At 47.4% G+C, this 21,969-nt stretch overlaps 1 protein-coding gene and 1 long non-coding RNA gene across 18 annotated transcripts in view; one reads left to right on the top strand and one right to left on the bottom strand.

Moving 5' to 3' along the window:
* The window catches only part of LOC137864354 (uncharacterized), a 48,017-nt gene that overhangs the window by 13,229 nt on the left and 12,819 nt on the right, over window positions 1-21,969 (bottom strand). For 7 of the 17 annotated variants that reach the window (XR_011101439.1, XR_011101445.1, XR_011101443.1 and 4 more), the window contains 4 exons: window positions 20,907-20,992; window positions 20,352-20,532; window positions 10,700-10,864; window positions 222-3,562 (listed from right to left, as the gene is read on the bottom strand). This is a non-coding gene — a long non-coding RNA (uncharacterized lncRNA). Of the gene's footprint in view, window positions 1-221; window positions 3,563-10,699; window positions 10,865-17,355; window positions 17,530-20,351; window positions 20,533-20,906; window positions 20,993-21,969 lie in introns of all 17 variants that reach the window. The other 10 variants (XR_011101438.1, XR_011101444.1, XR_011101435.1 and 7 more) reach the window with 8 other exon arrangements.
* The window catches only part of MYOT (myotilin), a 29,247-nt gene continuing 14,543 nt past the window's right edge, over window positions 7,266-21,969 (top strand). Inside the window, exons 1-7 of the mRNA XM_068698421.1 lie at window positions 7,266-7,421; window positions 16,204-16,277; window positions 17,582-17,644; window positions 18,198-18,339; window positions 18,942-18,965; window positions 19,561-19,680; window positions 20,279-20,537. Coding sequence (XP_068554522.1) covers window positions 17,582-17,644; window positions 18,198-18,339; window positions 18,942-18,965; window positions 19,561-19,680; window positions 20,279-20,537 — 608 coding nt within the window. The 5' untranslated portion in view covers window positions 7,266-7,421; window positions 16,204-16,277. The remainder of the gene's footprint in view (window positions 7,422-16,203; window positions 16,278-17,581; window positions 17,645-18,197; window positions 18,340-18,941; window positions 18,966-19,560; window positions 19,681-20,278; window positions 20,538-21,969) is intronic.

Genomic DNA, 21,969 nt, shown 5'->3' on the forward strand with positions numbered 1-21,969 from the left:
TGAAGTCCAACACGACCGCTTTATTCTGGCAGTACATGGCAATAGCATGTGGCCAGCTGGACCCTTGCCATACCGCAGGGAGGATTTTCATGAAATTAAAATGCCCCTAGCTCACAGTGGAGAAAGCATTTTCCACAATGAAGCACAGAGACCGTGGATCCCTCAGTCCCCAGCAGCTGGAGGGGCAGGAAGAGGAGCTGATGCTCTTACTTCATTCTCACCAAAGCAACCTTAGCCAGCTTAATTCCGAGACAGGGCTTATGGCAGGTGTTAGACTCTATTCCTTCGACATTTTACAGCTTCCAAGATGCAGCAGCAGTGTCCCTGTGAGGGAAGAGAGCTCTGAATTCAGGGCACTGCTGCCATGTGAGCTGCTGCAGTGCTCCTTTCACCCACGGCGCTCTCATTACGCAGCACCATGGGGCATTCACTCACACCGGCAGCAGCAGCTTCGCAGCCCTCCTGCGAGGGAGGGGACTTCGCTTCCAGCGAGATCCAGGATTTGCAATTAGTGCAGTTGTGCAGGACGCTGTTACTGAACCTGCCATTAACAATTACAGTTAACTGGTGGTGAGAGGACAGCATGAATTAAGGCACTGTCTGTACATCATACACATAGATATAAACAACTCGCTGTCAAGATACCGCACACCCTATCTCCAAACCCAGCCTTTTTGGGGCACTGCTTTTCATTCAGACCTGCACAGTGATTAAAATACATCAGTGGGACCAGGGTAAAATAAGACCATATGGGCTCAAGATCTCCTTCCCTGCCCTCCAGGGTGAGCCTGTCTCATAGCTATCGGTGAATTCTTCCCACTCTCAATGGCAGGTTTGTTTTTCTTCCCCAAACTGCCAGCACAGGAAGCTCTTAGACCAAAATTTCACTCCTAAGAGAAGTTTCGTCCCAATGTGGAGCAGCTGGAAAGCCACCTACAGCTGCTTTCTAAGTGCTCCTTCAAAGAGAAAACTACCAGCTAATCAAGGGCTGTCACCAAACCCCCCATGCCTCAACCTCCACTGCCTGGCCTTGGCACTGCTGGTGGGAGCAAGCACCAGCAACAGCCACACTGAATATATAGGGGACCTGAGAGTAAAGGTGGATTCCTTGTGCTTACATGGGCTCAGAGATAATCTCACCGCAGTTCTCAGTAGAATTAATTCATGCACTGTGTGCGCAGTGCTATCAAGATATGAGAAGGGATGGATTACATAAATACACATTTGTCATGGGGAGTGGAACAGCTGAGACCAATTTTCATTTTCATTTTCGCTTCTGCACTTAGATACGCTTTGTAGATACTTTCCTTCAGCAAATGATTCAATCCATCACAATTAAAGTAATACAATGTAATCTTTCCTTTAATTGTTCCCTTTCTGCCAGATACACAAGTTCAAAATACTTTCAAAATACGTTCAAAGTAACAGTTAAAATAGAAAGATTATTTTCAAAATTAGCACAAATCTCCTAATGGGTTCAGAATTACATGCTGGGAGTCTTGCAACGCATTGATTTTTGGTACTTAATTTTAAAAGATTTCCAAGGTACGCCAGCATGAATCTGAGCTGATATTTCCCAGGAAACTCTAATGGACTTGGGTATTCAAACCTCTGAGAAGATCAATCTCCTTTCTGGTGCGCTGCTGCAGCCGCTCTCCTTCCCCACGTGCTCGGAGCAGCGGTGCCCAGCTGGGGCAGGGATGGATGGAGCAAGCTCTGCCTCCTCGTGGCAGCAGCCCACGGGCCCCACACCTCATCCACTTCCGCGGCTCAACAGCAAAGCAGTAGGGGAGGTCACAAACACAAGATCAGAAGGACAAATACAGGGAAAGATGCCAAGCAGAAATGTGGACGGTGTCTGTTACTTGCACAGCGGTGGTGAGGAAGAGGGAACGACCAGCCACATGCTGGGCTGCATGCCCCAGCAGCTTTGCTCGCTGCTAACTTGGGCAGGTTTGACCCACAACTTAAAAGCTTTTACTAACCATTCACAAGCTTGCACAAGTACACGTACACACAGATAAGCCTGTCAAACGGCAAGTAAGAGCGATGCTCAGAACGTCTGCCCTCTCCTGTAACCAGGAAACAAGTGAAAAAGAGCAGTTCGACATCACCCCGGTTAATGAATGTGATTTCTTCTATCCCCTTCTTCCATCTCCTACTTGTTCTCAGCTCCCTTCCTTGCTGTACCTACTGAATGATTGATTTCACGTCCAAGCTCTGCAATGAAGCAACGCCAGCAGTGATGCCTATTAGGTGAAGAGCTGAGGACTTCCCAGCACGAGGCAGACCAGCACTCTCAGCAGTAGCTGGGGACACCAAGCGACGGCGTGCAACGCGCACGCGATGCCCAAGGAGCTGGAAAGCAGCAGCAGGGTTCCTCCCCATGCTGCCCCAGCACTGACAGCAGCCACCTGCTCTCACACATGTCAGCTCAGGCTCATGCAGCACGTTCTGGGAAGCAAATACGCTAAATTGTCAGTGCAGCCTTAGGAAATCATGACGTGTCTTTTTTTTTACAAGTCCTAGAGTAATCGTGCTTTCCGTGAAACTTGGCTCCCCAAATTGCAGAGCTGCTGGTGATAATTGTAACAGAAATGGCATCCACCAGCATTGTAAGGATTCAAGCTTTCATTAGCTGTCAAAACAGGGTTTCATACAAGCAGCACTGTTGTTTCAGGAACCCTTCCTCAATAAAGGATTCAAAGGGAACCATACCCACACCAAGCTATAGATCTGCATGTTACACTAAAGCACTAGCCCTGCTCACCACAGCTATCCAGGAGCTCTGTAACTACTGAGCGATGTGAAGGATGCTGAAGTAATCAGCACATTCAAGCTCTTACTGTAGCAGGTATGCAGCTGCACCTGGAAAACAGCCTTAGAAAAGCAACTGGTGTAAAAGGAGTACAAATTCACAAGTTTTGCAAATGTCTCAGCACATCCACCACGCAGCAAGCAGTCTGTGAGCACACACGACAAGCTTTAGCTGGTCAGGATGGGTGCCAAAACCAGTAACATCCTACCTGTTAGGTGTCCCCCAGCTGAGCCTGCAGAAAAAGCATTGCTGCTTGTCCCAGCTGGGCTCGGGCATCCCTACATTGTGCTGCAGCACCCAGCAGGAAGCTCACCCAGAAGACACCAGCCACGCCATGCCACGTTATCTATGAGCACACGCTGGAGAGGAGCAAAGGAGCAAGAGGATGGGGTGACAGCCCTTATCCCAAACCTCTCCCTTTCCTCCTGCCTGCACACAGCATGATGCAGGTGAGCCAGGCTGGTGAAGCAGCAATGGGACACCAGGGAGATGGTAATGGGGCTGCTTTCAGCACACAGCAACAGGCAGTGCCTCTGAGTGCAAACCACAGCTTCTGGAGTCAGTCCCCAGCCCAAACTGGTCTCAGCACAGGAGGAAGCTGACCGGTTGTGCAGTAACATATGAGAAAATGTGTCAGTTACCTATCAGGAAACGTGTCTCCCTACCTTCACGTAGGAGCTGAGGACCATTCTGCTCAGAACCACTGGATACAGCTATTTACAGCAGTGTTGAAGAACCCAAATCCTGTGTGGCCAAACGCAGAGTTACTTCACAAGGCTACTCTGTGCTGAAAACCCCCATAACCCTTCACTTACATACCCATAAATTAATACACCAGAACTTGTATTCTTACTTCTCATGCATACGTTATTATTACCTTACCCCATCTGAAGATGGTGGAGCTAAATGAAATGCATGTTTAAATCAATGAAAGCTCTTTCCATCATCTTCAGCAGAATTAGATGACAATCTCAATGCCCAGGTCCTATCCCATTGTGTTACTATTAATACTACGCATATTAGTACGGGCAGCAAAACACAGCATTATATCAAATCCTGTCTGAACGGAGTCTTATCAAAGAAACGTCTGACAGAAAATACATCCTCCTAAAATAACCGCGGTATTTGCTAGTGGCACCCACACAGCGCAGCACTGAAACTCCTCGGCTGCTTTCCAAACTCCCAGAGCAGCGACGTGCTCACAAGAACCCCAAGGGCTGCTCTGCTCTCCCTCTGCGCAGCCACAAGCAACTCATCCTTCTTCCAGCACTGTAAAGCTTCCCGAAATGAGCCTGGTCTTACAGGACTCATTTAGACACATTAAGTTTTGCCAAGCTAAAAGCTAAAGGGTTATTTGGGATTAAGCACATTCAGCAGATCCAGTGAATTCCTGCCTTCCACACGCACCGTGATACTGGGGACACCGCACATCAGCAACCCAGCCAGGATGTGCAAGCAAGGATTAGTGGACTACAGGGAGATACCAGGCACATTTAAACTGTAGCAATAATACCTTGAGAAGTCTCTGCTGTGGCCTTACTTTTACAGTTTCAATGCTCAGTAGTACTCAGCTGCTCAGCTGAAGCAGGGCGCTGGTGCCACCTGCCGTTTGCTCGGGGCTGGCAGGTGAGCACGGGCAAATCAAACAACAACGTAAAAGAAAATGACATGCTAAATTGAAATCTGGCAGAAATGAAAATCCTTCAGATGCCTCGGGGTCTCCTGTGGCTGTTTAGGGACGAGAGTCTTAGACAAGATTTATTTACGTGGGAAATACCACAAAGGAATCCTTGCTGACACAGTCCTTAATGCCACGTGAAATTAACCACAACACCCTCCTGGAAGCAAAGGGCAGGAAAAAAAAAACAGATACACATGCTTACTTTTAGGGAGCTGGAGGACCCGGCTCCCCCTGCCAGGGGTGAGGACAAGCAGCCAGGGGCCTGAGGGGCTGCAGCCACTGGCGCTCACCCCGCTGGTTTGTGAGATGCCCAGTTGGAGTCCTGCCCTCACACAGAAACACCAGTTTGAGTTTGACAAGTGAGGATCATTTTATCATTTTCCTGGGGCTCAACTCATATAACTCCCTCTGTCCTTCCCAAGAACTATTTACTGACAGTTGTGCCCAGCCAGACGATGGGTTTCACGCCGACATCGGTGCTGCACCGTGCAGAGGAGGCAGGCAGCACATCTCTGACACAGCACAGGCAATGCTGCTTCTAAATGGAGCCGCCGAGGCCAGCAGCACACGAGCAGGGTGCCTGGGGGCCGTGCGGGGAGCAGCAGCTGTCAGGGAGGCATGCAGAGCATGCATGGGGAGCTCCTGCGAGAGCTAAAAACAGAGCGGGCAGCGAGAGCCAGGCGCACGCCATCCGCCTGCTGCACTTGCTGTGGCAGCCTGTGGCCGAGGAACGCCACAAGTCCCTGCTCGGAGCCATTTCCCTGCCTCAAAATGCTTCCTGGGCACCCAGGGGACAAGCCAGTTGTAAGAGCAGTGCTGTGAGGGCCATGGAACAAGGGCGTGATGAGCGCAATCCTTCGTGCTCCGGCAAGTCACTTGCTGAGGGAAAGGCCGGGATAAAACATTGTGCTCTGAAATGCCTTGGCTCTGGTTGGGTAAAACCTGGACCCACACTCACTGGGAAGCTCTCTCAATAAATTCAGACACATTTTGTGGAGCTGTATCACAACGCAGCCCGGAGAGACCCAGCTTGTGGGCACACGGGTACATGGTCTCTGCAGATACCAAAATGTCCTACCTAGGGCTGGCCAACTCCCACAACGTTCCCCACTCCTCGAATTACCTACAGATAGGTCCACAGAGCTCAGACTGGCACAGCTTTAACTTCCAGTGGAAAATATATCAGATATGTCAAAACATCTGAAGTTAAACCCGAGGGAGTGGTGCCAGAAGGCAAGCACAAATGGGAAGATGGGCTCACCCTTCTGGTAAGTTTCTGCCTGAACACCAAACCTAAATGTTGGCCGTAACAATTAATTTACTTCTTACCATCAAACCTAGCCTAGGCACCAACTTGGCGGTGAAGCCACTCAGTTTCTCCCCAGGGCAGGTCCATTTCTTTTCACGCTAAGACCTCCTGTTGGAAAAAAAATAAAATAAAATTGTTCCTCATCTATCCCAGAGCCTGCCGTGCTATCAGCTGAAATGTCACTTCAAAAGCTCCTGACAAAGCCCTTCAGGAAGAAGGGCCCCCAGCATCTGCGACCTTTGCGCCAGCTGCTTTCCCATTTTGAGAAGGGTTTAGGATGGCTGGAATAGCCAGTTTCTTCCCACCACCCCTGCCTTCAAGCAGGTGTCAAAAGTTCATCTGATAATTACGCCATCGGGAGGTGGATAATAGTTTAAATTCCTCGGGCTAGATTGTCTAGCTGGAGGACCCGAGTCAATCCCGCTGGCTGGCAGTGGAGGTGCTCGTCCACAGGAGCGGAGAGCTGCACTTCTCGAGTTTGAGACCCCTTCCTCAGAGGTCTCAGAGCACAGAGAGAACTGGAGAGGCAAAACACATTCAGAGGAAGCAGGTGCAGCTCCCAGAGCATCCCTGCACCACAGTCTGTGATGGTAATATGATGTAAACATCCACCCAAACTGTAAACCGCACAGAAAGCCTGCAAGTGGCAAAGCTGCATCCCTGCCACAGCATTCAGAAAGCAACAAAACGAGGGTGGCTGGAAAGCTTTGCTCGGGGACATCTCGTCCTACCCGTGCACGTCTGCACAAAGCGATTCCCCAGAGCACTGCAAAGCAGTGTTTTGGAGCACGGGAACATCCCGGTGAACTCGCTGCACTGACGCTGGGCCCAGACACAACCCAGAGCTGCAGAAATGCCCCGGCTCCAGCTCCTCGCCTCCACGGTACCTCACCGAACAACACACCTTGCTTGATACCTAAACGTGTAATGGCAACATGCTTCTGCCACCAGACATTACTTCAGCTCCCAGGACTTTGCACAGCTTCCAGGCTCGGTAGAAGTCTAACACAAAACTGCTGGAGTCGGCAAGGTGTAAACAGGCTCCACCAAATGCAAGCCGTCCCCTGCATTCCTCAGCATTTGGAGAGTGGGAGCAGCCCCTAATTTCTTTAATACCCTGAGTAAATACAAAACGGTTTACATTCCAGATCTGTATAAAAGCTCTAAAAGCGGCCTGCTTCTAACAAAGGTTTGTCTCGCTTCTTTCTTTTTTTTTCTGGCCCCCTTTCAAAGCAGAGAATCACAATCAACCTGAGCTGGCGTCCTTCCAGCACTCAGGAGCACTACCAGGGTAAATTGTAAGCGACTCCAGAGCTGGCCACTATTGTATCCCAACACTGGGCCTGTTTTGTTCCAGCTAATGGTGCGGCTCTGCCGACTCTCAAACATGCTGGAGAGAATAAATTGCTGCAGTTTATTCCCATCCAGCTGACATTCCCGCCGTGCCATCACTCATGAGCAGGGATCTGCACGTTAGAAATGTAACCCACCACCCCAGACAGCCCTCAGTCCTCAGAGGGGAGTGGGAGGAGAGCAGACTTTCCACTTCAAGACTCAGCGTTGACTCCATCCGCTGGCAGCGAGAGCCCCAAACCCAAACTGATGGCTTAGAGGTGAGTAATACTTTAATTTCCAGCATACTAATTACACTCTCAAGTTACGCGATAGCTTTTCAGGGGGTGGGGAGGAGAGGCAGGGCTGTGATTTGCCATTTCTGATCGTGGTGCTCCCCTGTCTGGCACGCTGAGCTCTGCCTTACCTGCAGACTCTTTGAGGGCTGGCGTTCAGGCATCCTGGCAAGCCAGGCGAGGCCACCCCACAGCATGCCTGCCTACTGGAGCATCTCTTACCCTCGTGCCCAGGAACCAGGCTGTTCCAGCCCCAAAGCGTGTGTGCATGGGGTGAAGCCATGATGGGCTCTCCCCTTTGAACACCTCACTCCATTAACAAGTTACTTCGCAAGCAGCCGATCCACCAATACTTCATTTAGTGCCATTCAGCTGCTGCTTTACACTCAGCTGGGCTGCAGGCTCAGGTGTGCTGCTGAGCATCTGCTGGGCTCCACAGCTTCTTCCTAAAGGTGGCTCACCAGCAGGTAAAAAAGAAAAGAGCAGGGACAGAGATGCTACAGGGAAGAGGGTGGCCAGAGAACGTAATGCATATTTTCAGCGAGAGTCTTTTCATAGCACTGAGAACTGTATGGAGAGGGATTCCCAGAGCCATAGGCATGGGATCTGGATTTAGTCTTTCATCCCGTTCTACCTTTCAGCAGCAGCAGACTGTTCTGATCCTCTAACAGCACATTGTTTGCAACCACAGAAGTTCACAGACCAGCAAATTAACTCAAAGGTACGAGCATGAGCCATGAGAACACCTGGGTATTCCCTGGGTATTCCCCTACAGCAGCCAAGGAGGCAGGACGCCCTGTTCCTGCCCTGGCCATGCAGCAGCCACAGCACAATTAACATCTCACACACTCTGGTTAGGTCTTATCCAGAGGGCAGTGAAAATAATGGACAGGGAGGGGATTTTTGAGCCTTCCAAAGTCAGATGAAAAAAAACAGTTGAGGATCAAGCATTTCCTTGGCAGAGCGGGGAGTGAGGTGTACCTGAGGGTAGGACCAGCCTCTTGGCAGGACCTTTATTCTCTCTGTTGCCTGGATGGCAACTCATCCTTTCCAGATTCGGCTTTTCAGCTGTATCAGTTAGAGAATATGGGGTATCTGAGAGCTTTTTGCATAACACTGTCTCATTGTGCTAATGCTTTGAAAGGTAGTAACAAAATTCACTGGTTAGTCCTCACTGCCTGAGAGAGGAACTTCATCCATTCACCAGAAACAGTCAACAAGAACTGTAGCTCATCTCTACCTCTATTGCATGCTTAACTCTAAAACTTTGAGCACATTTATCAACCAGCTCTCTTAATAAGCAAACTTTTGGGGGAGAGGGGAGCAGGCAGAGACAATGCCCTGGCTTTTCTATGTCATGCACTGCAGAGAAGCCTTCAGATCATCATTTCCTAAGTTCCAAAGGCTACAGCTGATGGGGACAACCCCTCGCTGCCTGTTTGCAGAGCAGCTGGGCACCACTGCCCCCGCCTAGCAGGCACTACATGGGGCACTTCTGTTTTCCTGAGACTTTGCAGCCATTAGGCATTATAGCTTGCTTACAGGACACTTATGCAGGAGTTTAGCAGACAGCCTCTCTCTGTCCTTCTCTGGCAGGCAGAAATTTCAAGCCTTGATGTATTTTTAGGACTTTTCTACCTAGGAAGTTGGTGTGTCAGCTGCCAAAAAGACAGAAACCTGAGCACCCACTGAGATCGCTTCCTAGATAGACTCCTCAGCAATCAGCATGATGTCTGGTAGATCAAGGGACCACCAGCAGTTTAGGCTCAGGCCACCGGTGGCTTTCATTAGATGAACTTCTTACTGTAGAAGCCTTTTCACAAGAGGGGAGCAGAAAGTATATGACCAGAAAAGCTTTCTAGCACTTGTAAACAGAAACAGGTACGTGCCAGCATAAAATGCAATCTGGGGTGAGAAAAATAAGTCGAGTCTCACTTTTCTAATGAAATGGCATTAAAATCTGAGATTCCAGGCACTGCACCATTTGTGGTTCCAAAGCTATTGCTGTGGTTTACATCAAGTCAAGTGCATGCTAAACCCAGGCCTAGCTTTCTAGCTTGCCTTTGGGTGGAAATGAACACATTTGCTTTAGCAATGCACTCAGGTTGCTTGGCAGGTTGACAGATTTGCATGACACCAGCTGCTTCCAGCTCAAATGCCCCACACGTAGCTAAAATTAGGCTGCTCAGATTTCCTGGAGGGGACTCTGCTGCACAGCCCACACCCAGCCTTCGTGTGGGCTCCCCAACAACAGAGCTCAGTGCTCAGCACGAGCCAGGCACACAGGGCGTTGTGGAAGCCCAAATGCCATTGCTCCTCGCTTAAACTAACCTTTTGCTCCCCTTGAACCTAGGGAATGGCACGTGCCACTGTCATTAGAGCTGACTGTGAGAGCTGAAACAGGCCGGTCTTCAGCTTCCTAGCATCAAAACCAGAAAACACAGAGCAGGTGTGCCTTTATTGTGCATTTGAGAAACATCTGTGCAAGTTACTTAGTTTTATGGAACACTTTGCCAGCTCCAATTTCTATGAAATGGCTTGGGTTTTGTAAAATTATTTCCCTTTAACGTTTTCTTTGTACAGCAATGGCTTAATTTATGCTGCTTGAATAATGACAACTTGAGGAACTGACACTTTTAATTACATCACCTAATTCTACAAACATGCCTCTAAACTAGTGATATTCTTATTATTTGCACTTTGCACGCATGATTTATGCTCTGTATAAAAGCTCTGTGGCTGGAATAACTTTAAAAAAAATGGGACAGTAGCATGGGGACGGCTGTCCCCAGCAGCCAGACGGACACCCTGCTGCTGGGAGGCCAGCGAGCTAAAAAAAAACTCGGGGCATGTCAGTGAAACTGGAGATGAGAGAGCTTTAAATAACACTGGCCTCACAATGCAAACACTCTCAAGGGAAAACCTGGGTTTCGTGCTTAATTTAAGGGTTTAATCTCATCCAGGGAATTTGCTCCATGCGTGGAAGCACTGGCACTGCCTGTCCCCACTGCTGGTGGCTCCACGGGTTGAACACGTGCCAGCATCACCAGTGTTGGTGGAGCTGACACAAGACAGGATTTAAGACCAGAAATCACAGCGGGCACAGAGGTGAGGTGACTCACCCAGATACAGCGTGGTGGCGTGGTCGCTGGTGGCCTGAAGGCCAAGTGCCACTGACCCTGTGTAGTGACTTCCCCTGTCCGGGGCACAGGAGGCAGCAGGGACAAGGTGCCAGGGTCAGGGCACAAAACTCGGTCACTCACCTCTGCTTTCACCTCGACTTTCTCTTCTGCACAGCAAGAGCATGGGCAGGCAGGGTTCAGGAGGTTTCATCTGCGGCTCTACCAGCTGTGAAACATCAGGGCTGCAGGACAGAAGGATCTGGCTGACTGTCAGGATACGCTGTGGGATGGCCACCCAGGGCACACCTGTGTTACAAGAGATGGCAGAAGCTATAGCAGGAGAAAGATATCATGCAGGTTCTGCAAAAGCTACCCCAGCTTACTATTTGCTTCTGAGGGTAACTTCTCTATTGGTATCAGCCTACAGACATCACATTTGAATGTGTTCCCACCTGAGGCCATGCTTTCTCTTGGTTTCTGTTCAATGCAATTTAAATGCTAGGCAAAAGAAAGAGGCTCTGGGACAGAAGAGGCTTTTTTTTTTTTTTTTTCCACTTTGTCCATTTTGGTAATTACTAATATAGTACTGCCATCCTATGGTATTGCAGTCACAATTCATTCAGTGCTGTTCACAAAAATTGTCTTCATACGTAAGTATCGGGTCTGGTCTGGGGAGAGCAGGGATCAGAACACACCACGCGCTGCAGAAAGTGCAGATGTAATGCAGAGAAACAGCAAGTCATCGCGGGCACCGGATAGCAAACCCCTGAGTCATGCACAGTTCCATGCACTGACCACACGATTCAGATCTCCTAAGCCTGCTGGAATGAGATCTCCACCTCCTTGGAAGGTGTGCCCACACGAAGCACCGAGCTGGCTAGGCTGCGCTCTTCCTTGGCCCCGTTAACTTAATCTTCCTGATGACTCACAGCAAAGTCACCACCGCACTCTAGGGTGACAGGGGCAACTGGCTGGCCGAAGAGCCTAAGGTGACTTTTTCTACTTCACACAGGGGGTACAAACCCATTTCTGGGACAATAGAGACCATTCCCACACAAGCATCACCCGACAGGAGCTGCTGAGGCTGTGCCCATTGCAGCGCCCGAGCAGCCGCTGCAGGCTGTGGTCACGGCACGAGAACCTTCCTGCTGAGGAGCCCCCTGAGACTTATTTTACCCCCTTTGGACCCTCATGATTTCAAGTGGAAGCTTAGCATCTCTTAAAATAAGCTCTAAGCATCTTAATTTCGGTGCTTAAAAAGGGATTTGGTCACTTGGTTCTAGGAACTGTTTGACTCCAGTTTGACTCAAGTGTCCGATGTCCGGCAGCAGTTCAGCTGTTGCCTGAACAAGGGGTGGGACGGCCAGGATTTTCCAGCCCTGAGAAACAGCTGTACCCAAAGGAGGTGTGTGACAGGAGGGACAAAGTCAATTCACTCCTGGCCCTGTCTGCTGCCCATTTCCAACCGCTGGGTGAGGGGCCTGGCTCCTGTGGGGGTGAGCACCCCGTTAGGCGGCCCCCAAGCCCCACCTGGAGCCACCGGGCTCACCCCTAAGGGCTGGAGCCGGGAGCCTCAAGGCAAGCAGGGGGTGATGTGGATGGAGAGGTGATGAGAGCCCCTCTTCTCACACCATACAGTGAGCAGGACATGTACCAGGAGTGATAACACGCCAAGTGCACACGTGCCGGCACTCTGCCCATGGACACCAACATCCCACAGGGTGTGGATGTGACATTCCTCGTGACGTTCTGCTCTGTACAGTGGTCAAACTCATTTTAAGCTCAAAGACTTCCAGGTATGGAGGCCGGACACACTTCTCAGCAGCTGTGCTGTTCTCCATGCTTGGAAGTCTTTGCAAATCCCACAGCAAGCTGTGGGATTAGCTGTCCTTGTAAGCCAGCGCACCTTTTTGTCTTTCCTGGACAGCATGTATGGCAATCCCCATAGGACTTCCACCTACAATTGTTCAGATGCCAATCTAAAATCCTACCTGCTTGGAAGAAGGCATTGAAAACCTAACACACACAACATGAACCTTTGAAACAGCACACTTCAGCGCTACATGTTCTGAACATATGCTACAAAAACTGCCTCAGTATTCAGCTGCAATTCTATAATTTAGAAGGGCTCCCATCAAGCTTCAAACCCAAGCAGGACTTTGCAGTTTCTGTAAATACCTCACCAATGGCCACAACAACCTCTTCAGCTGTTTGCTTATTTTCAGAATATCTCAGTTGATTCAAGCCCACCCACCTCCCCATCCCAAGAGCAGCCATTAAGAATTCATTGCACAGCTTGAAACTATCACGGATTTCCCTGCCACCTAGCCAGTCATCTCAGGAGCCTTGCTGGGTGGGAAATGAAACCAATAAAACTGCTCTTTTCTCACGTCCTACAGAAGCCTGAGTATTCACCACCACCCCCCAGCACCCCAGGAGCAACAGAGAAGCTGCTTTCATGGCACATAATCATGTCACCAAGTAACTTGTAACTAGAAAACTCACTGCTGAAGTGGTGACGACCTCCCCATTTAGCCCTGTAGCACAGAAGACAGCTCAAGACAGTGCTTTTGCCTTCAATAAAAACTCATTCTTTGTGATCCTACTTTCAAATCACTGTTAATTTGTGTAGGGCACTGCCACAAGACATCCAAGTGTCTAGCGTACACTCCCAAAGTTTAAGCAGCTCTGTAAAAATAAGCAACACCCCCAAGTGCATGCAGATGGCTTGCAGAATACATCACTCAAACTGACTGAAGGCTGCTATCCTGTATTTCTATTTCAGCCTGTTTTCTAAATAAAAGGCATGCCAGGACATTAACATGCTGATGCAGTCTAGGCCTGCCCTCCCTCTAAATGTAGATTCAGAATCGCACTCCTCCCCGCTCCCCACACTCTTTATAACAGTGTATTTCAGATGCAGCAGATGCTCATTTTGATCCGAAAACAGATTTAATGGGTTTTCCATGATCTAAACACCTGGCAAAAGGGCTTCATGCAGCCTTAATACTTTCCTAACCCAATGTTAAATTTGTCCCTGTGTTGCATATAGCATAATTCTGCAGCCATGTCAACTATTCAGGTAATGCTAGAATGTCGTCATTATGGTTTATGTCAGCAGCATGATCTGTATGTACCTTGTAATCATTCTGGTGTTGGGTTGCAAAGGTCCCCGGACTCTTCATTTGGCTGAGTCTAATTCCATCCTCCTCACAAAGATCTAGGGTTACACTAAGTAAAGGTTGACATTTACAGGAGACACTAAGACTGCTGGAACGACTCACCAAGGTAAAGCCCTGGCTGTGTATTCTTTCAAGGGCGTAAGCTGTGCGGTGCCAACGTTTCTGCTAGCCCACTGAGCTCAGCAAGGCAAAACGGGCCGGGGGCATGGCCCATGGGGAGCCCAGAGCTGCACAGCGTCACCACGGTGCTCTGGTGCTCCGGCAGCACTCAGGGACAGCACCCCGGGTGCCTGAGAACAGGGAGCTCAGGAGGACCTGGAGCTTCAGACTAAAAGCTGCCTTTTTAGGTGATGAAGCTTTTAAGGTTGTTGGTTTTTGTTTTTTTTATATATATCCCTTGAACTCTTCATTACCCAAGTCCAACATTAGCTGTGAAAACACGCAACACCCTCACTAGAAGCAAACTGAAAAAGGACCACGCAATGTGAGATGAGAGCACAGCATCTAACACGGACCGTGCACATCAGGATGAGTTGGGCTACAAATCAGGGTGCTGCAAGCAACGCCATCCTCATGGACGGTTTCTGCTTCAGACAGTAAACATTTAGAGCAGGCACAGACTTCCCTATCATGGAGCCTCCTCCCAATAAAATTAGGAGGATCCTGCTTTGGCAAGGGATTAGCCTGTCCTTCCTTGAGCTTGGTAACTGCAGCATCACACACATAGCTTCTGGTATTCCCTGGGTGAATGCTGACTGCTCTGAGTGTTGCATGGCACCAGCCCAGTTTCACTTGCAGGTTTGACAGCCATCATCTTTGGCCACGGTCTCTGCCACGTCAGGTCTTAGCTGCAATCACCACTTTGTGAATAATGCCACACAACAATTTGTCTTGAGCACAAGTGCAGAAGCTAGTGCTGGCATTAGCTGTTTAGAGCTAAAGATCAGAGCCCATTTTATCACAGCTGGAAACTTGTCACAAGTGGGCCATCCTCTCTCTAAGATCTTGCCTCAAGCTTCAGATAAGCCACGTCCCACCCCCTGAGCAAGCCTCCTGAAGCACCCCACCATGCTTCAGCCTTAAACCCCAGCCTGCCACAGCCTCACGTCCTACCACTTCACTACTTACCCTTGCTCAGGGCACATCTGGCCCTTCTGTTTGTATGCACACCTTCCCCTATTCAGAATTGATCATGGATTTGAAACAGACAAAAAAAGAGAGTTGTACAGAGTGGAACAGCTAGGAGCAACAGCATGCCTACAGGAGAATTACGTCTTTCATTGTACAGAAGTAAAGGGCTGTAGGTCATACAATGCCACTTTGTTAACGCTGTTTCAGTTGTGTGGGAAGACCTTTAAAGCAGGTATGTCAGCCCACAAGTTCCTTTAACAACCTGCACGTCTGATTTTTACCACCCTTTTTCTTTGGAAGAAAAAAAATCAGCCCATTTTACAGGTACTGAAAACCGACTACACTGCCCATCACCTGCTAGACTGCAAGGAGGCAATGCCAAACATCACAGGGATCCAGGGTGGACTACAGCCAGCATTGGTTTGTGGCGGGAGCCCAGGGCAACTCAATAACATTGGCTTCCCTTGCCCTCCCTCCCACATCCAAGGATTTAGGATTATTCAGCAGCCCTTGCATCATAGCACAGCCCTGCTGATGGTTGTGTGATACAACCTTGGACAGGAGCCATCCTCGAACTGCTTGAGGGATACTTATAACTCAAGAGCAACAGGCAGAAATATGAAGGCCATGGGTGGTCTAAGTACATGCGTAATTGCTCTGCTGGATCAGGGCCAAGGGCAGCGCCGCAGGTTTGAACGAGGCACAGTGACATGTTCTCACCAGGGATGTCCAGATGCCCTAAAGCAGCCCATTGTCTCACGTGGCTGCCTATGGTTGTCAGGTGGCTGCACCAGGCCACTCCGACCAGAAAGCAATCAGCCTTCTCTGTAATCTCTTTTGATTGTTTTGGAGAAGGACAGAAAGCAGGGAGAGAGAATACATCTCAGATAAATTATTTGGACCAAATCATTATGCAAAGCCTCAGAAGAGTTCAGATGTGTACACTGATTTTGTTTTTATAGCCAACCGACCTGTCAGAGGTACCTAAAGCCCGGTCTGTGGAGGTGCCTCCATATCTCTGCACTGTGCTCCTATCTGCATCTGGTTAGATACTTCAATCAAAACACAGAAAAACCCTAACAGAACTCTGGAGCCCAATTTCACATGTTAACTCTGTACTTTGCAAAGGTCTGTACCAGCAGCCTTGGTTAAACACCGCCGTGCTCTGGAGGTGACCTAAGCCTACTCTCAAATACTGAAGGATGCTACTATTTTCTTTGGCACATACCACTTGCTCTCTGAGCAGCATACGTTCTGTTCACAAAGCATAGCCATTGTGTCTAAGGAAAATGAGACGGCTCTAAACACGCTGCCTTATGTTTGTCTCTTCAGGTTCCCAGGGTAAATCTGAAGGCTCAGCCTCCTTGCAAGACTCAGCATCCTGGCAGGGCCAGGGGAATGTCACAGTAAGTGCAAACGTTGTGTCAACTATATTCAGCCTCTTAAAGTCCTTGTCACCATCCTGCCATATTTTTTCCCCCCCACACACTAGGAAAAAGTAGAAAGCCACCAGCATTTTGCTGACCATTGGTTCCTCAGCCAATGAAGTCTTTAGCAGCTGGTCAGTCCCCCAGAGTTGTACCACTTTAATTCAGTCATTACCTATTAATCTTCAAAGAGCACTTTACACATTTTTAAGATTATTATTTATAGTATCTTAGAGGTATTTTGTAAGGATCAGCTCACACGCATATTCAACAAGTGACAAAGAGGCAAAGGTCATCATGAATATCAAGATCTGGACCTTAAGCCCTGGAAAAAGGATTTCTGTCTTGGAACATTTCCTAGCTGGAATTGCTAAGAGAACTGATGGAGCAGGGGATAAGGCTGGAAATACTTGAGTGGCTGCCACACAGCTTAGCCATTTGTCAGCCTCCTTCAAAGATTCCCTTCAGAACAGAGAGTTGATTTAGAGCACATACTCAGTCAAGAGCTGGGGAATTCAGACTATCTGGAGACCGACTGACATCTGAAATCAGGCTGGGAGGAAAAGGCTGACCTGGGTTATTTTGGAGAAGAGAGAGATTATAAAAAAAGACCATTACCCCAACAAAACAAACCCAAACGCTTCAGTTGCACGTTTATATGTGAGACACATGGTTCAAAAGCTAAATGAGAAGGATATGAGCAGACATCAACACTCCACCATAGAACAAGGACATAATCTTGTTCTGCAAGTATTTGATCACCTTAAAACTGCTGTTCTTGATTAATCAGAGACCTTATTCTAAGCTCTATGTCAGTTGAGCTCTAAGGGAAATGCCAAGACAGAATACCGAAGTTCCTTCTCATTTCTCTGCATTCAACCTCATTGCAGTTACCACATGCACCATGGATGACAAGTAAAACTAGACCTGGAAACAACTAAATCAGGTACAGATCTCTGTAGAATGGGACAATTACTAGAGAGCAACACAGATCTTTACACAAACCACAAGATGTGGGCATCAAATTGGCTTACAATGTAAGACCAGCAACACTTACCAGTTATCAGCTCTTCTTTCTACTGATTTGGTGGTAACAGTCCAGTGAGGCATTTTCTCTTGGAGCATTTAAACATAGACTGCCACTGGGCATGTATTAGGCTGGTGCATGATCAGAAAAAACACTGTCATCTTCTTCTGTTTCAAATAATGTGCCGACAACATAACCAGGTTTCTGCAGATCAGAAATTCAAGCTAAAAAAATTGCCTTTCTTCACTATATATAGATGCAGAGTCCCTCGGCAAGCCTGATTGGGTCTTCCTATGGAAGCACACCTGTGTTCACAAAGGTAAAGAGCATACATTGTCTGAGCAACACGGCCTGTTCTGTGACTTCAACTGCTACCATTACATCTTGAGTGTTCTTGTTCTATCAGAAAATATTTACAGGCTGTAACATTGGCTCATTCACATTTCAAGAAAGCCAGCACACTTAATTAGTGATGCTATCAAACTAGCATCTTAATTCGTAGCTGATCCAGACAGAATTACTCACATAAAGTCATCTATTTCCTACAAAGAAGGCTGAAATGGAAATCTCTCACAGAAACCTTCCTTATTGTGTTGTATCCAGTGGAAGAGATTTGTTTTTTGTTTTTTTTCCTGCATTTTTATCTTCATTTGAATGCATAACTAAGCTAAAGCATTTTAATAAGCACTGTTCTACAGGTGAAAGAAACTCCACTCAAAAGCCTCTTCAAATACATTTAGAATTAAATAAATTATTTTAAATAAAATAGGGACACCAAATCATCTTCACTGAAGGGTGTATTGTTCCATAATAATTGTTCCAGTGTGGAAACACTTTTGTCAGCCACTTAATGCCAATTTCTCCTCCCCCAGGGTCTACAAAACATAAGAGCTACAAAGGGTCAATTGGTGGTATTTGAATGTCGCATTCGTGCTACACCCACCTTACACGTTCACTGGTACAGAGAATATGATCAGATAACAGATTCTGCAGATTTCCGAATACTACGAAAAAGTAGGTATTACTCTGCCAGTCTGATGCAATTTTACTGGGACAGGGACAGAAGAGGCAGGAGAACTGCTGTAAAATTAGGAGACAGTACATATTATAGAGTCTTGAGTTAAGGTTAAAAGTATCAAATGAAGTTGCAGGTGTTTGTGTAGAGTTTACACTTTCTTTGACAGTGCCTGAGCAGAGCAGGAGCAATGGGGAGAGACTGGCACAGTGACAGGGTACTGCTGAGCCACGAGGGCATTGTCACTGCGCATTATAACTAATGATGAATTCAAGGAAAAAAATTAGAACATTTTAAACAATTTGTCATAATCCCAAGCATGAGGTCATAGCTCCAGTGGGCCAAGTTCACAGATGGACTAATTCCAAAGTCAGTGGAGCTCTTTCTCTACCACCTCAGCAGAGAGGTGTTCACACCATCGGGTCCCAGCCAAACCTGACATTCCCCTGTCCAGATGGAATTCCTTCTGATGGACAGAAAGGGAGATGTTCCCTTTTGTAACCTCACTGACAGCTAAGCTGGGAAAGGGAGAGGGCTGAAGGTCTTTCTTCCAGTCTGGCATTATAACCATTTAATTTTTTTTCTCTCTTATTTTGAGCAGAGGCTTGTTCATCATCAGTTCCTGGTAAGTACACTGCAAATTTCTTTGTTAGACAATTCACTGGTTTACTACCTCAAGCTTAGTTTTCCCCACCTCATCCAGTATAAAACAATCATGCTCAAACAGTAACCAGAAGACCACATGCAATGTCAGACTAAGAGTTTTGCTTTTGACAGAAACACCTGAAAGGCCCCAATTTATTCCACAACAATGAAATATCATCCTTTTACATTCAAAGACATGTGCCCTATATGTTAAGGGAAAACATATAAACTATGTGGCTTTTCTGGGGTTTAAACCTGTGCAAGAGAACATGCATTTTAGCAAAAAAAAAAAAAAAAAAAAAAAAAAAAGAAAAGAAAAAAGTATATATATACATATACATACATACATATATATAGTTGCGCCTTGTTCCCTTAAAGTCCCAGGAAGGAAGATCCTTCCTTCTCCTTTGCTCCTTCTGAATCCTTTGACTTCCTATGCTCTTCACATCACTTTTTTTGCATTTCATTGCTGCCAAGCCCCACCACTAAGTAACAGTCCTTCTACAGTGACCAATTCCTACACATTGACATGTAGCTTTTATAGTACAACAGTGTGCCTGAATGTGTCATTTCAGAGGAAGTCTGCACCCTGGTCATTACAGAAGCTTTTCCTGAGGACTCTGGAATATTTAAATGTGTTGCTGAAAATGAATTTGGATCTGTAGCATCCAGTGCACATCTTTCTGTTTCTCCAGGTAAGCATATATGGATTTCTGAGCAGAGCAACTAAGCACAAGAGAATTAATTTGCTGCTGTTCAGTGCCAGTCATAGCCACAGATATGTAACAACCATAATTCAGACCCAAACACTTCTGTAGGCTCAAAGAGAAATGCCCCCAAAATGCTATCAGCTTGGGTGCTCCTCAAAGCTGAATGCAAGTTATTTTGCATTTCTGCTCTTGGCCCTTCCTCTTCATAGGTCAGGACGACAAGGTGCAGATGTAGATCTCTCTGACAGAGGAGTCTCGTCCCTGAGCTTCATCCATTCAGGAACCCTAGCTTAGCCCAACGCACCAGTTGTATTGACACCTTGTTTATTGTAATACACGACTTGTCTGGCTTGTGCTGTCTAAACAGAACGCACTTTGTGTGTAAGCCAAAGCTCACCAGCCCCAGTGAGGAGACAAGTTTGGCTAATGCAGCTGTGCAAGTTTTGGTTTACACAGGGCACAGGCAGGTTGAACTCCCACCCACCCGCCCAGACATACTGGCTTCACTCCCTGTAACTGCAGCGTGATGTACTGATGAACCCTTACTGTTTTCTGCCTGACCTGGGGACAATTCCACTTCCAGGAGCAAAAGACCTAGAAAGCTTTGCAGGTGCTGCCCGCTTGCCAGCTGTGCAAGTCACCATGAAGAAACCCACCTTCACGAGGAACAGCCAAGCTGCAGCCAAGGATCGTGACGTGCCCAGCCTGCCGTCCTACAGCACGGACACCCCGGGGCTGGGGAATCGAGCGGAAGCCACAAACTTCAGTCAGATGAATTCAAAGAGCGAAGCTGAAGATTTTCACGGCGTTTATGAGAATTCACCTCAAGCTTCTCCTCTGCGGTAAGAAAAAGAGAAAATTCACATCCCTTGGTCAGTTTTATACTACACTTAGGGAATTAACTTTCTAGTTATCTCAGCAATACAGCTGCAAAGCTCCTGTGTCCCATACCCTAACAGCGCAAACACATGGGCATGCAATAACCTGATCTGTTTGCCTGTATGACAATAGGAGCTTGCAACACCAGCCTAGCTACAGAACAGCACAGGCTCCGTTTGGCAAAGTATGTAACAATCTAAAGGCTCGGGTAGGTAAATAATGGTATTTGCAGAAATGCCTATCTCTAAGTAACTTTAAAAGCATAGCCCCAAATAATTATCCTCTAAAAGGTCTTTGGCTCCACAGCAGAGAAAAGTGAAAGGTCACAGTACCTGGAAATTTCAAGTAACTGCTCTGTTGCCACCAAGTTCCTCTGGAGCCTTGACCAAGTGGCGTCACCTCATGTTTCCATTCACCACTGTAAAATAGCAACAAAGCTTGAGATGCTCTAAGCGTGGAGCAGACTGAACCTATAAAGTGCTCCGTAGGAGACAAGTTCTGAACCAGTAACCCACTGAATAGAAAGAAAACTGTCCTGTGTCATGGCAGGGCCATTTCCTGCTCAGGAGATGAGGATTTTCCTCAAGAAAAAACATTTCTTCTTATATCAAGACTGAAGCCAATTTCTGTCCCAAATACAGCTCTCAAGTAACTATGTACCTATGGAATTATTAGATCTGTTGTTTAGCCATTCCAGAGAAACTAAACAAGTTAGAACTCACACCCAAATTTTAGCAGAGTTTTCCAGGTGTTTATTGGCATTAACGTAGACCTCAAATACCAAGAGTGAAGAGCTCCAAACTCAGCACTGCAAAGCAGCTTCTTCAGTTCTGTTTGTGAAGGGGAAGCTACGAGGCAGACGTGTGCCTCCTCTCCCAGCTGAATGCCAGTAATGCATTACAGGGGTACTGTTACATCGTGTGTAAACGTCTGGCTGTGACAGAAACCATTCTCCGTGCTATAGATTATTTCTGGATGTGCTCAGCCACTTTAAACCAGTTGTTTTAACAATTCTGGACACCCTCCTCCAAATTTACTACTGGAGAGACCATGCTGCAATACACATTTCTCTGTGCACAGGAACTTTTTACCACATTACTGAGTAAAAACAGGGTTTGCTTCAACAACCTGCAGACCCCTGTGTTGTTCATTTAGCCCCAAGCTCACCCACAAAACCCAGGCAATGCTATGGTTATGGCTTGCAGCACTGCTGGTGAGCTGTGCTTGGGTTTTCATTTTTAAAGTCCTGGTTGGTTTTTAATGCGATATGTGACATCCTGCATGAAGGGATATAACATCTCACCAAAATCAGCTTTGAAATAGCTTTGAAAAAGTGTGGTTTATATAAAATGTTACACTAGTTAACATTTTTAGTTAACACTAGTCAAAGAGCTG

The sequence above is a fragment of the Anas acuta genome, chromosome 14 (genome assembly GCF_963932015.1).
Source record: "Anas acuta chromosome 14, bAnaAcu1.1, whole genome shotgun sequence".
In the NCBI taxonomy this organism is placed as follows: domain Eukaryota; kingdom Metazoa; phylum Chordata; class Aves; order Anseriformes; family Anatidae; genus Anas; species Anas acuta.